General features: G+C 39.1%; 1 protein-coding gene across 1 annotated transcript; it reads left to right on the forward strand.

The window, feature by feature from the left end:
• Nucleotides 1-241: 241 nt before the first annotated feature.
• On the forward strand, nt 242-610 carry LOC142171822 (uncharacterized). The gene has a single exon (XM_075235527.1). The coding sequence runs from the start codon at nt 242-244 to the stop codon at nt 608-610; it is 369 nt and encodes a 122-aa protein (XP_075091628.1).
• The last annotated feature ends 16,110 nt before the right edge of the window (nt 611-16,720 follow it).

Below are 16,720 nucleotides of genomic sequence, written 5' to 3' on the forward strand. Positions count from 1 at the left end.
GTAGTAAAATATATAATTATTTTCTTAATATGTATTCTCTAAATTAATTCTATTTCTACTCAATTTCGAATATAGTTATTTATTATGAATATTATACCAAAATAGCCTAATTATAACACTAAAATAATAACTATGTTCACATCTAATTTCACCTTGCTAATTTCAAGGCAGTGTCTCCTATAAATAAGTCCTTCTTCACTTGATGTTATTCACTCCTCTATTAATTCTAGGCGAAAGAAAAATGGCCCAACAATTCAACTTTCTCCTCCTCTCAAGTCTCTCAATCATTGTCGTTGCTTCTTCTTTCTTTCATGTCTCTTCCGCAACGAGTGGTCTGAGACATAATTTTCTTGATGCTGAGCAACCCATAAAAAATCCAAATGACCCTAAAGTTGTGGAAATCGCAACATTTGCTGTGAATGAGCACAATAAGGAGGCTAAAAGCAAATTTCGACTTGTAAGAGTGATAGCAGGAGGAACTTATGTAATTCCTGACGGTACCGTTTATCAACTAGAAATCAGCGCCAGTGAATCAAATGTTATCACGACCCGTCTTGTGGCTATTTTAGTGAATCGAAACAATGTGAAAGAACTTCTTTCCTTCGAATGATTATCTTTTTCTTATAACTTAAGTGTACAATCATCTAAAGACGATTATATTCAAAGTATTTGTATGAAATAATCTTTTTGAATTAAACATCTTATGTTGCTCTATTGATTCGGTTGGCCATATTAAAGAATGACAATACTATTTTTTGGATAAATCGTTCTTCTAGTCTTTAACAAGTTCCACTAGGAATATTTTTCGTCCAATAAATGGTTTGGACACCGTTATATTTATGTTATTATCAAATAAGTAATAATTTTTACTAATGAGGACTCTAAATTTTTTTCGACTAATACATATATTTGATTATTTTTTTTAAATAGTTATATTAATGAAATGACGTATACTTCACAGAACAAAGTGATGCTATGATAATTAAGTTTGTTAATTTGTCGGGATTTCTCTATATAAGGATATCATTAAGGGCGTTGATGCGCTTTAAGTTAACACATGACCATCACCTTTGTTGGCTGCGAGAGGTCTTCTTCATTTTCGCCATATCCTCAGTTTCAAGTGAAAAACTGAGGACAACAATGTTGGCATCTCAAATAATTATACCATTGATGACTTCTACTTGAGTTTCTGGTGTTATTTAGGTGGGTTACGAATGAAATAAATGGCCTAACCATTCTGGCCCAGTAGCCATTTATGAGAAAGAGAACTTGTGTTCACTAGTCGCTCTAGCAATGACTGTTTTTTTCAAACTCCTTGTCATCAATCTTATTCATGCGATGATCTATAGCTTGGGTTATGAAATTTTTCATTTAAGACTATGTATCAATAAAATGAAGGAAATGTTAAGTTTTGAATTTATTTGAACCAACATAATTTTAATTTTGGGTCAAGTTGTGGACTTTGAGAGAGAGAGAGAGCATCACTTTTGTGGAATTGGATGCATATGGTTTCTCAATCCAATATAAAATATTTTGATTACATTATGGAACCTTTGCCTATTGAAATATTTACTTTTATCACAATTCTCGTATTCGAAATGAATATTGATTGGATTTCAATGTGGATTCTCTCAAAATCGTCATATCAAGGAGTTGGTGTCTCGGATACTCAAGTCATTTTTTTAGCAGTATGTCATATACAAATTTGTACTTCTTATTGTGTATTCCCTTTCTCCGTGATGATGAGAAATCTGAGTAATATACAGGATTAAATTCCATTTTATTGTGGTTGTTTCCTAGTCTCTTGCTCCTATTAAGCCTAGCCAGGGGCGCATCCACCTTATGGAAAGCGTTGTCACGTGATACTGCTTCGCCGAAAATATTTATTAAATGTACATATATAGGCAATAAGTATGACCAAATTAATTCGTATAAATTGATACATGCGACACCACTTGTACTAAAAAGGCTTGTTGGTCTATTAGTTGAGAGCTTCAAGTGGCTTCAAGAGTTCGAATCCGTTTGGTGAGACACTTATGTTTTTATTATTTTGGAGACTTTATTTAATAAAGTATTATATTTATTAGTGAGGTTTGAACCACTAACCTCTAACAAAATTAAGGAACAATAAAATTCACTTGAGCTAAAATGCATTTGTTAGTCAGGTTGACAATAAATATAATCAAATCATTTTTAAAAATATATTTAGTACTATTTCTAATAAGACTATCATTGATACATCTTAAAAAATAAAAACTCGTTTTAGAGAGTTATAATAATGTTCTGAATTTTGTGTTTTATTTTAAATATGATGTCATTATAGTAGTTATTCATTGGTTCACTTCTTTGTTTACCTATTAAAAAATGTGACACCGCTTATAAGAAATTCTGCGTATGCCACTAAGCCTAGCCTTAGTAGAAGTGGGCAGCAACACTGGGTGGACTGGGGTGGTGCAGAATAAGGGATAATTCTCGAATGTCGAAAAAGATCCAATGATTTACGAAAAAGTTGAAATACACATACTGTCACGACCCAATTCCCACCACAGGCCGTGATGGCGCCTAACACTGCCGTTAAATAAGCCAACGATAAACCACCAACACAATCATCCATTCATAATAGTTTTAAAATAAAAAATCTCATTAATAAAGTGAAATTTAGTTTAGAAACCATGGTAAGGTACTTTCATTACTACTAAGTCGTGAAGTGTAAACAAAATATAAAGCATAATGAAATATGTATCAAGTACAACCATAAATATCTACTAATGATCTCCAAAACCCGGTGTCACAAAGTACATGAGTATTTAATAGAATATATACAACCACCATATATATTGTCTGGAATAAAATAGACAGAACAAAATAAACATCCGGGGAAGGAGACTCCAAGTATTGATGGTCAAGGCATGGAAAGAAGCTCACCACAAGGTCTCCAATAACTGCGGCTACGCGCCCGAGTGACTACGTGAATGACCTATCTGCGTACCTGCACAATTAGTGCAGAAGTATAGCATGAGAAGGTAAATCAATGTGTACCTAGTAAGTATATATTATAACCTCGAAGAAGTAGTGACGAGGTATCGACATCGATACTTACTAGTGGTCCAATAATAATGTACATAAAATAGACATGTATGAAACACACCAAATAGCAATGAGACAAATAGATATAAATATTATGATTCTCAAACAAGAGGAATTCCAAAATCATTAAATGCCATAAACTGCCTCGAAGGAACAGGCGAACCAATATCAAGTACAAAATCAAACCTCAAGTCATGAAAACTCATATGTATGCTAACTCCCTATCAAGTATTACGCACGAGTTTGCCGACGTGAATGGCCTGATCTCATTATAATAGTATTACACAGTACTACCGAAGCGAACGGCCCGGTCCCATAATAATAAATCATAAAACTGCCGAGGCGAACGACGCGATCCCATAAGAATAATTTAAAATACTGTCAAAGTAAACGGTCCGACCCCATAAGAATAGAGAAACTCTCTCACTTGCGCAGATACGTGCGAATCGAGAAGACACGGAACTACCTATCACAAAATATCCCGCAATTTCAAAGTAAAAGACTCGGTCAATACATAAATTCTAGTCTATTTCTTAGTTGTAAATTCAAGTAACTCAACAAACAAGTTTAATTCAAATAGTACGGTCAAGGCATGATGTTGGTCTAAGACTATACGGACATAAATATAAATCTAGCTACGCACGGACTCTCGTCACCTCGTACAAACATATCACCCATAACAAGTATCACACAATAATTAAAATACCTACCGGGATAATTTCTCTTACAAGATTTGGCAAGAGACTTACGTTGGTTCCAAGTCCACTACTCGGCTCTCAAGCCTCACTAATCACCTTAGATCCATGCCGAGCAACCCGAAACTAGTCAAAGGACATACAAACTAATCAATATATGCTCAAAAAACTCATAATTTAACTATTAGAGTCAATTCCCAACTCCACTCAGAAACAAAAGTCAACCCTGGGCCCACGCGCCCAAATTTTGGAAATTTTTGAAGATGAATGTTACCCATGCCATTACGAACTCAAATATATAATTTATATCCAATTCCATAGTCAATTTCATGGTCAAATCCTATTTTTACCAATGTCTAGGTTTTTCACCAAAACTACAAAATTCTACAAATTTTCATGATACAATCCTCACCTAATCCATATATTTAACTCATAATTGGTAGAAATCACTTACCTTATGATGTATGATAAAAATCCCCCTCCAAAGAGCTCCCATATCACCGAAGCCAAGGGAAAATGAAAGAAATGAGCTTATGCCCCGTATTAAATTCATATTCTACCGAGGGGTTTCTTCATCGCAATCGAGAAAATATTCCTCACGATCGCGAACGCCAATTGCCCCATGCCTGAGATCCTTTATCGCGTTCCCGACCCACATGTTGCATTCATGATTCCTATTGTCCCCATCACTCCGCATTGGTAGTCATCCAGCCGCATTCATGACGACCTAATGCCTGCTAGCCCATCAGCCCTCTACCTTCTTCGCGTTCGTGATGGCGCCTCCGCGTTCGCGAAGAGGAGTCAGGTCCTCCCTCGCGTTCGCGAATCCCACTTCATGTTCGTGAAGGAAAATTCAGTGCCCCCTCCAAAATCTTCCATCAAGATCGTAGAATACCCTTCACGATCGTGGAGCACACTAGCGAACCAACAACTCCAAACATGAAGGAAATGGTCCAAAACCACCTCGAAACACCCCCAAGGCCCTCAGGCCCCCGTCCTATCGCACCAACCGAACCCAAAACATAATATGGACCTACTCGAGGCCTGAAATCACACAAAATAATATCAAAATCATGAATCGCACCTCAATTCCAACTTAATGAACTAATCCAAACTTATGTCGAACATGCCTAAACAACTCAGAATGATCCCAAATTTTACACACAAGCTACTAATCACTATACGAACCTATTCCATGGCTTTGAGTTTCAAACGAACATCGATAACACCAAGAGTATACTTCAAATCAAACTTAGAAGTCTTTAAAAAATTTAAGATGTCAACTTCCAACAATAAGAACTGCAATGCTCCCGGCCCACCCGAAACTCGATTCGAACATATGCCCAAGTCCATAAATATCATACGAATTTAATGAAACTTTCAAATCTTGATTCTGATGTCGTTTACTCAAAATATTGAATCTATTCAAACTTGGCCACCTTAGGCCACTGTTATCCAAACCAACCGTCCCCGCAAGTCATAAAATAGGAAAATCACATACGAGAAGTCTTAAATAGGGAAACAGGGATCTAGAAAGTAAAATTACTGGTCTGGTTAGTACATTCTCCACCTCTTAAACAAATGTTCGTCCTCAAACGAGTTTAGAATCATACCTGAAGTGCCGAATAAGTGTGGATATCTACTCCGCTTGTTCTCCTCGGTATTCAAAGTCACCTCCTCGGCTGGTTGACTCCTCCACTTGACCTTCACCACTGAAATCTTCTTGGACCTCAATTACGTGCCTGCATGTCAACAATGGAAAGTGGCTACTCCTCATAACCCAAGCTCTCATCTAGATGAACTGTGTTGTAATCCAACACATGGAACCTATCGACATAGTACCTTTGGAGCATAGACACGTAGAATACCAAATGAACTCCCAATAAAATAGGAGGCAAAGCAAGCATGTATGCAACCTCACCTACTCGCTCCAAAACCTCGAATGGACCGATGAACCTTGGACTCAACTTACCCTTCCTTTCAAACCTCATGATACCCTTCATCGATGAAACTTTCAAAAGTACATTCTCGCATATCATAAAAGACAAATCACATGCTTTCTGATCCGTATAACTCTTCTGCCTGGACTTTGTTGTGCAAAGAAGCTCCTGAATAAACTTTTTTTATCCAAGGCATCCTTTACCAAATCAGTACCATATAACCTAGCCTCGCCGGGCTCAAACCAACCGATGGGGGAACGACATTGTTGACCATACAAGGCCTCAAATGGATCCATCTCGATGCTAGACTGATAATTATTATATTAAGAAAACTCGGCCAATGGTAAGAATCGATCCCACTGCCCTCCAAAGTCAATCACACATGCTCTGAGCATATCTTCTAGAATTCGAACTATCCCCTCTGACTGTCGTCGGTCTGCGGATGAAAGGTCATGCTGAGCTTTACCCGGGTGCCTAACTCACTCTATACTGCTCTCTAGAAATAAGAAGTGAACTGAGTGCCTCGACCTGAAGTAATAGAAATAGGCACTTCATGTAACCAGATGATCTCCTGAATATAAATCTGGGCTAACCTCTCTGAAGTGTATGTAGTCATCACCAGAATATAGTGTGCACACTTGGTTAGTCTGTCGACAATGACCCAAACAACATCAAATTTCCTCAACGTTCGCGGCAAACCAACCACTAAATCCATAGTGATGCGCTCCCACTTGTACTCTGGTATAACCATCTACTGAAGTAAGACACCTGACCTCTGGTTCTTGTGCTTAACCTGCTGGCAATTCAAACACCTCTCCATATACTCAACTATGTTCTTCTTCATCCACTGCCACCAGTAATACTGCCTGAAGTCATGATACATTGTTGTGGCACCTGGATGAATGGAATAACAAGAACTATGTACCTCCTCTAGAATTGTCTCCCTTAGGCCATCAACATTAGGAACACATAAGACCCTTGAGTCGCAGTACACCATCATCCTAGATATTAACCTCATTGGCATCATCTAGTAGTATTGTCTCTCTGAGAACCATTAATTGAAGATCATTAAACTAGCGGTGCTTCATTGTCTCGAATAAGGAAGACTGATCCACCACACATACAAGAGCTCGACTAGGCTCTGAAACATCCAATATCACAAGTCGGTTAGCTAAGGACTGAATGTCCAAAGCCAACCTCTCATCTGCTAAAATGAATGCCAAACTACCCATACTTCCGACCTTTCTGCTCAAAGCATCCGCAACCACATTCACCTTGCCCGAACAATAAAGGATGGTAATATCATAATCCTTTAGTAACTCAAGCCACATGCGTTGCCTTAGATTAAGATCCCTCTACTTAAATAGATGTTGTAAACTGTGGTGATCGGTGTAGACCTCACACGACACTCGATAAAGATAATGCCTAAAAATCAGGCACATAGTAATTCTTCGCATGAGGCTTCAACAGACATGAAGCATATGTAATAACTCGCCCCTCCTGCATCAATACACAACTCAACTCAATTCTTGAAATGTCAAAATACACAGTATACATCCCTGAATCGGATGGAAAAACAAAAACTGGTGATGTAATCTATGCGGCCTTGAGCTTCTAAAAGCTTGTCTTACAATCATCGGACCATCTGAACTAAGCACCCATATAGGTCAATCTAGTCAAAGGAGCTGCAATAGATGAGAGCATTAGTCAAGATGGCCTGAACACCCGATTTTTAAATCCATAAATGCTTCTAGAGCATTAGTTAAGCCGAAATATATCACTAGAAACTCATAGTGCCTATATCTAGTCTGGAAAGCTGTCTTTCGAATATCCGAAGCACGAATCCTCACCTGATGATACCCAGATCTAAAGTCAATCTTCTAGAACACGCTAGCACCGTAAAGCTGATCAAACAAATCATCAATGCACGGTAACAAATACTTATTCTTTATGGTGACCTTATTCAGCTAGTGGTAATCAATGCACATCCCCATACTCCCATTTTTCTTCTTCACAAATAATACTGGTGGATCTCAAGGCGATATACTGGGCCTCATGAATCCCTTCTCGAGCAACTCCGGAAGTTGCTCCTTCAACTCTCTCAACTCCACTAGATCCATACTATAAGGAGGAATAGAGATAGGCTGGGTTCTTGGTGCCACATCAATTCCAAAATTGATATTACAATCTGGTGGCATACTTGAAAAATCAGCAGGAAATACACTGGAAAACTCTCATACCATAGGCACTGAATCTACCATGGGATTCTTCACCGCAGTATCTCGATCAAAGGCTAGATAGGACAAACGACCCTTCTCGGCCATATGTCGAGCCTTTAAGAAAGAAATAACCCGACAAGATGTATTAATAGATGAAACTCCCCACTCCAACCTAGGAAACTTTGGCATCGCTAAGGTAACAATATTGGCATGGAAATCGAGAATGGAATGGTATGGGGACAACCAATCCATGCCTAGGTTAACCTCGAAGTCAATCATATCGAACAATAAAAGATTTGCTCTGGTCTCATACTCATAGAAAGCCAGTACACAGGACTGGTAAACTTGATCCACAATAAATGATTCACTGACGAGCGTGGACACATATATATAGGAACACGTAAGGACTCATGATATACATCTAGATAAGGAGAAAATAGAGAATAGACATATGAATAGGTAGAACCTGGATGAAAATAGTACTAAAGCATCTCTATTGCAAACAGAAATAGCACATATGATTATGGCGTCGGAGGATACCACCTCTAGTCTGGCTGGAAAGGCATAGAATCTAGCCGGAGCACTACCTGACTAGACTCCACCTCTAGGACAACCCCTACCCACCTTCCCTTAGCCTCTGGTTGGCTTGACAGGCGGTGCGGTAATCATGGGATGATGGTCCTGCTGTACTGCCTTGCCCCAAAGTCTAGGACAAAACCTCTTCATGTGACCCAACCCCCTACACTCGAAACAACCTCTAATAATGTAAAACTGCTAACTCTGGTCTGACCCTGATAACATGAATATCCACTTGAGGAGCCCTGTATAGCTGGTGGACGGTAAGTGCTCTCTAGAATGGAGCTGAAGTAAGGCTGCATTGGAGCACCCCGAATAGGCTATGGTGCTGAATGCATGGGCCTTCTAGGATGGACCCTCATGAACTGACCTCTGCCCCCATAAGGGGCTCCACTAAATCCACCAGAATTCCGAGGCCGATTATCCATCGACATGAACTCTCTACTCTTATTGTGGATGCGCTCGATCCTCCGATCTATCACACAACCTGGAAGTATGGAGTTCCCACCTCTACCTCCCGGGCCATATATGGTCCAACTTCTTGCACTTGTAATAACCATCATATGATGCCTTGTATAATGCCTTAGTTTTACTAGTGTTTTCTCTGCCCAAATTACGTTTTGGATTCTTCATGAATTTTTTGAACTTCTTAGCAAACATAGCCATATCAAATTCATCATCATCTGATTTAATTTTATCAATAGAATTAAGGACCAGGGTGTTATCTCTTTTTGGCTCTTCCTAGTGTAATTCCAGCTTTCTCATTTCATGAGTTTTCAAATCTCCAATCAATTCATCCAGTGAGATTTTGTCCAACTCCTTAGCTTCCTGAATGGCAATGAATTTTGACTCCTATGAAGCAAAAAACATCTTTAATACTTTAATAACAAGTTCTTCAGAAGTGAACATCTTCTGTAATGACCCGACTGGTCATTTTACTTTTTAGGTCCCCGTTCCCCTATGTAAGACTCCCCGTATGTGCGTTTACTGTTTTATGACTTGGGGATGGTTGGATTAGGTTTGGAAGGGTTCGGATTGAAATCAGAACACTTAGTTCCTTAATAGTGGCCTAAGATGGCCATGTTTGACTTAAATGGTGATTTATGACTTGTACGTAAATTTTGGCGTCATTCCGAGTAGTCTAAGTATTATTCTACGCATTAGGAGGAAGTTGAAAAGTTTGAAGTTCATAAATTGATTCAGTTTGGCTTTGGGGTGTGATCCTTGGTTTTGATATTATTTTATGTATTCCGAGGGCTTGAGTAGGTTCGTATTATATTTATGGACTTGTTGGTGCAGTTGGACGGGGTCCCGGGTGGCTCGGGTGTGTTTCAGACGCCCAGAGCTAAGTCCAAACCTGCTGCATTGTTGGTTCTGGTTTCCTTCTTCACGAACGTGGAGGTCCACACGTGTTCGCGATCTGGGGGTAGCGTTCGCGAAGATTTGAGGTCATAGGCCTACGCGTTCATGAAGGCCTTCTCTCGTTCGCGTAGAAGAAAGGGACCTGGGAGGGGTCAGCACCCATTACCCCTTCGCATTCTCGAAGGTGTAGTCATGTTCGCGATGCCCAGGCGGGACAAGCCTTCACAATCGCAAGACTGCCCTCGCATTCACGATGAAGGTTTCCCGGGCCTGGGGGAGCTTTTCCTTCGCGATCGCAAAGAAAGATCGCTGGGCAATGGACTTTATTAAAAATGCGACTGGCCTATTTTTCATTTCTCTCATCTTGTGGCCGATTTGGGAGCTTTTAAGAGAGGAATTTTTCAACTAGCATCTTGAGGTAAGTGTATTCTATAGAATGTGAGTTTTATACATAGATTATGGTTAGATTTTAACATAAAAATTGTAGAAATTTTAGTATTTTATTGAAAACCCTAGATTTTGATAAAAATAGGATTAGACCATGAAAAGGATTATGAAATTGAGTAGAAATTATATATTTGTGTTCGTGAGGTTGTGGGTAACAATTATTTAAAAAACATTCTAGAATTCGGACACGTGGGCCCGGGGGTGAATTTTAGAATCCTCCAAATTGGGTTGGGTAATTACTCTGATAGTTAAATAATGAGCTTTTGAGAAAATATTGATTAGTTTATACAACCTTTGTCTAGTTTCAGATTGCTCGGCACCGACTTGAGGCTTTTAGTGTGATCTGTTGACCGGAAAGTGGATTTGGAAATGAGGTAAGTCTCTTGCCTAACATTGTAAGAGGGAATTAACCCCATAGGTTTTTAAATGGTTATTTTCTACTAATTGTGGGTGCTTCGTACATATCTAAAATTCATGTTATGTCTGGTAGACATAGGGCTTTATTATGCAATACTTACGAAAGTTCGTACATAGCTAAAATTCATGTTATGCCCGGTAGACATAGGGCTTTATTATGCAATACTTACACTATTTGAACTCAACTTGTTAGTTTAATTGCTTGTATTATTAAGTAAAAAAATTATTTAAAGATTACGTTAGACCGAGATTTATGACATAGAGATTTGGCGGAATGTTTAATTATTGATGGAAAATTTTATATTCCTTTATGAGCATACCTTGAGGTTGTAAACGCTTAATTCGTAGTTCGAAGAGTTTCCCTAATCATGTGGATCAGGTCGAACGCCTCAGCAATAGTTATATTTATAATGTGATGCATCCATGGATCAGGTTGTACGACCTCAGTATTATATGTATACGAATGTTATGGATCAGGCCGTACGACCTCGACATAACTCGTGCGTGTTGTCGGTAGGAGTCCGATTATACTTGATATATTCTTCATGACTCTAGAAGTTGTAGTTACTTATTGAAAATAGCATGTGATATTTGAGGACTTTTAACTTGTTATTTAATTAAGCATCACTTATTTATTTTCTCTTATTCCAGTATTATTGTTGTATTTCATGGCTATTTATAATTCTTGCACTTTATGTATATTGACCACAAGTATGTGTCAATGTCGACACCTCGTCACTACTTCTTCGAGGTTAGACTAGATAATTACTGGGCACAAGTTGTTTACGTACTCACACTACACTTCTGCACAAATTGTGCAGGTTCTGAGGCAGGTACATCTGGTGTTCGTCCAGGCGTGCATCCGCCTTACCCGAAGGCCTAGTGGTGAGCTGCTTCTCATGCACCGTTCTGTATCACTCAGAGCCTCCTCTTGTTTTAATTATTATTTATGTCTATTCTGTTTCAGACAATAGTTTAGGGAGTTTTGTATATTCTACTAGATGCTCGTGCACTTGTGACACCGAGTTTTTGGAAATGTTCGTAGATATTCATGGTTTTGGATTATTAAATTCACTATTTTACTCTCATGGTTAGTTTATGTATTATATTACTATGATCTCCTATTATTTGTTTCGTTAATAAATAAAATTAATGACTTTAAAAATATTAAAATGAACAATCAAAATAGATAATTCACCATTGGTTTGCCTAGCGGCGATGTTGAGAGAGTCGTGACAGCTTCATATCAGAGCACTAGGTTCACATAGGTCTCACAAGTCATGAGCGGGCCTAATAGAGTCTTACGGAGCGGTGCGGAGACGTGCGTACTTATCTTTGAGAGGCTATAGGGTGTTACGAAACTTCTCTTTCTTCATCTCCTATCGTGCATTTGATGTTGTGATAAGTATCTTTCTCTTATTCTCTCATAGATGGTGAGAACGTGTGCGACAGATGTACCCGACGGAGGAGGAGCTGCTCCCCCGGTTGCTAGAGGTCAAGGGAGGGCTCCAGCTACTACTAGAGGAGGAGGGCATCCTAGATATACTCTCGTTGTACCATCAACGGATCCAATGTAGATCCTATCATTGAGGAGCATGATGAGGTGCCTACAGTTGAGCCTTTGCAGGATCCTATAATTGTACTTAATATCATGCGGGATATGTTTTTAAATTAATTAATGAATGATTTTGGGGTTAAAGGGTATAAAAGGGATTCAATCCAAGCTTGTTGTTCGTCATGTTAAATAGTAGTTTCGTTGGTGATGTTTTATGTACTTGTTGTTTTGTAGCTTGATTTGTGTTGTGGTGCTCAAAGTATACATATGAAGGTTGTATGGATTCCTGTTGGTTTATGGACTTGGGAAAGCAAGGAAAACAGGGGAGATGTTGCCCTTTTTAATATAAAATAAGCTTGTTATTTGTTGTACAATAGTTATATGTTTCATCGCTTAACGATAGCATTATTATAGTTGATGTAGATTAAAGTGCGACGAGATGAGTTCAACATGGTTACTGGACAGATTGTGTTAAACTATGTTAAGGCTAAACCTTTCCTTCATTTTGGCATGATCATGTAACTACTTGCGTTTGATAACGAGACATAAAGAGAAGTTCGTATTCATTAATTTATATACATTATCCTAGTCTCATAAGTTATCGTATTCTCCCTTATCGGGACTTCATATTCAATTAAGCATTGTCTTCTTCCAGTCAAGAGAGAAAAGGGCCTCTCTCTCTCTCTCTCTATATATATATATATATATATATATATATATATATATATATATATATATATATATATGTATTGCAGTATTTTCACCACCATGGAGCTATAATCGGTGGGCAGGCCCCTATTGGACAATATTACAGTATATTCACCACCATCGAGCTATAATCAGTGGGCAGGACCCTATTGGGAAACCTCTGAATCAGATGGTAAGTTATATGCCGAGCCTACTATGGCTGAGCGCCTATGAGCGAGCCCATAATGGCTGAGATATAGAGCCTAGTTTGGTCGAGCGTCTATGAGCGAGCCTACTACGGTAGAGAAGTTATAAGTACCGAGCCTTATAGGGCCGGACAACTATTTTACTTACTACATTGAGAGAGTTGAGTCACTAACAGCATGTAAGCATTTCTTCAGATCATCTTCGACTCCCATTTACTTTCAGTTATTATATTATTAGTTCAGTTTCAGCTTTTAGTTATTCTATTGCCTTACATACTCGACACAATATTTCATACTGACATCCCTTTTGTCGGGGACACTGCATGTCATACTTGCATGTCCTGATAGACAACTGGATAGACCTTCCCAGTAGACAAAGCAAAACATCATCTTGGTTTGTAAGCTCAACTTCCCCGGAGTTACCAGGTCTAGACCTTGGAGTCCATTTTATATATACAGGTTTGATGGGTAAGTCAAGGCCCTGTCCCGACCATGATACAGGTAGGTTATCTCAAGAGGCTTGTAGACGAGTCATGTGTATTTTATATATCAGTATTGTGTTTTTGTCAGCCATGTGTACATGTTCAGTTTTGTATTGCTAATTGTAGACGTTCATGGCGGTCTTGTTGACCTGCACAGTTAAATATATGAGCTTTTGGGTATGGTTACCCCTCAGATGAGAGAGACATTATATGGCCTCGTCGGTCTTGATTGGTGTTGTCAGCTTCCAGATAGGCCTCGTCGGCCTAAGTTAAGGGTTACCCCTCCAGAGTTCACGATTATAGAGTGGTACGCTTGGACCGAGTATGGCATGCACCGAGTGTCGGCCACGCCTCCCCAGGTTTGGGGCGTGAAATTATCTTGGTCACACTCCCAGTAGAGTGATTTTATATTTAAAGGCTCAACGAATGGCTGAGAAGGTATGTTTAGCATACTTGCCCTTCGTGAGAGATGTTAGTGCTAATACTCCTATTGTTGAGTCAGTTCCAGTAGTGAGGGAGTTCTCAGATGTGTTTCCTGCATACCTATGGGGTGTCACAACCCAAAACTCACACCTTAAGGATCGTGATGACATGTAGTACCTAAGATTAGGTAAGCCTATAACATGAATATTGAACAAAATATAACAACTTCAAAATGTAAATAAAAGCAGTGAAAGGCCATAACGTAGCCATGACAAAAATACAGCAGTCACAATCCAAAAATCCAATAATACTGAGTCATAAGCTCTAGAAGCAATATATAATAAGTCTCAAAGTATACATCACTGTCTGGAATACAAAACCAGTAATAAATCAACTAGAGAGGGTGACTCCGGGGCATGCGAGCAGGACAACAGGTATACCTTGAAGTCTCCAGCAGCTCGGGATCAACTCACTAGCGACCGACACGCTCTGAAGTACCTGGATCAGCACAAAAATGTGCAGAAGCGTAGTATGAGTATATCACAATCAGTACCCAGTAAGTATCAAGAGTAACCTCGGTAGAGTAGTGACGAGGTTCAAGTCAAGACATTCACTAGCAAATAACTTGTGCAGAATAATAATATAAAGCTAACAACAGAAAGCATAACGGGATAAATATAAACAAAGAATAGTGTATGTGGTAACACGGAAATTTAAGCAACAACTCGTAAAACACAAAGTGAAATCATTTAAGAAAACAAGGATATGGTCGAAACATCAACTCGTTCCAACACAAGAAGTTAAACATCAAGAATCACCTCGAAATACCACATAACATAATCAACAAATCACCCTTATGACGCCGCATGAGCTTCACAATGAAATATATCCCCTTATATAGATACACGCACATAAACCCCCTTTTATCGTCGTGTGTGCATCATAATGAAGTACTCCCCTTACTTGTAACACGCGCATAAGCCCCCTTATATCTCTGCATGCACCTTAATAACACCACCCTTATGTCGCTGCATGCGCAGCTCGCCACCCTTATACTCCACACAATAACAATCTATCCGCACAACATGTACACATGTTCCACAACAACAATACCAAAATCACAACAAGATATATCCCACATCTCAACAACAATGTGAACAAGAATCACAACAAATAATATAAGGTGTGGGAAGTGAACAACAATAAAACTTGTTTCATATAACAAACAACCCAATTCAAGGCATATTAATAGCCTTAGATCTAATACGGTCAATTACCACAAGTATGCATGTGTACACGCTCAGCACCTTATGTACACATCGTTTAACATAGCACAAATAACAAAAATTAGGCCAATCCTAAGTGAAAATTCCCCCACACAAAGTTAGGAAAGATAATTACCTCAAACAAGAAAAGTTAATACTCAAAGATGCCCTTACCACGTGAATCACCCTCCGTGCGGCTCGAATCTAGCCAAAACAACTTAATAGTATTAATAGAAGCCATAGAAAATAATCCCAAATGATAAAGCTATGATCTTGGTTCAGTTATGCAAAGTCGACCCAAAAAGTCAATCCCGGGCCTGCACCTTGGAACCCAACAAAACTCACAAATACCGAGCACTCATTCCAATACGAGTCCATATATATGTGTTTCATCCAAATCTGATTTTAAATCGGACCTCAAAGCATCAATTTTTACTTTAGATATGTTTTTACTAAATTCCCTAATTTCTTCAATTAGATTCATCAATTGATCGCTAAAATCAAGGTTGGAAACTTGAGTAATAAACATGTCCGAGACAAAAATACTTACCCCAATCAAAATCTTTAGAATCCCCTCCAAAATCGCCCAAACCCGAGCTCTATAACCCAAAATGTGCTAAAATAACCAAAACCCTCAAAATAGAATACTTAAATGATCTACCCAGGCATGAACATCGCGAATGCGACACGTGCCTCGAGTTCACAAAGCACAAAATGACGACTGCTTCTGAAACCCCTACACGAATGCGATGACCTGGTCGCAAACGCGATGCATTCCATAACAGAGCCCACACAAACGCAGTCCCTCCCTCACGAACATAAAGGTTAAAAGCCTGACGCCCAACTGGCCTTCCCTACTACCCGAATGCATCTCCCTGCTGGCGATCGCGAAGGCCATTGCCTCCCTAGGCTCTGCGAACGTGGTCATCCCTTTGCGAATACGAAGAACAAATATGCCTTCCACCAAATGATATCAACGAACACGACTTTTTTGTCGCGATCGCGATGAAGAAAACCAGACATCAGCCAATAGCATTCAAAAACAAGAGAAAATAGACCGAAACAAAATAGAACCAATTCAACCTAGGGACCTCCAAATCAAAATTCGGACATACGTCTATGTCCAAAATCACTATACGAAGCTGTTAGAACTATCAAAATACCATTCTGGTTAACTCTTACAACTTAAGCCTCCAAACAAGGGACTAAGTGTCCCAAATCAATCAAAAACTCTCCCGAAACCAAACCAACCACCGCGGCAAGTCACATAATCACAATACATATACGTGCAACACGAAATGGGGAAACGGCGATAAAATATTCCAAATGACTGGACAAGTTGTTACAATCTCCCCTTTT

This window comes from Nicotiana tabacum, chromosome 17, assembly GCF_000715075.1.
Source record: "Nicotiana tabacum cultivar K326 chromosome 17, ASM71507v2, whole genome shotgun sequence".
Classification (NCBI taxonomy): domain Eukaryota; kingdom Viridiplantae; phylum Streptophyta; class Magnoliopsida; order Solanales; family Solanaceae; genus Nicotiana; species Nicotiana tabacum.

What these genes read in the sequence shown, in the direction of transcription:
- LOC142171822 (XM_075235527.1), top strand. Translation starts at nt 242, where the DNA reads ATGGCCCAACAATTCAACTTTCTCCTCCTCTCAAGTCTCTCAATCATT.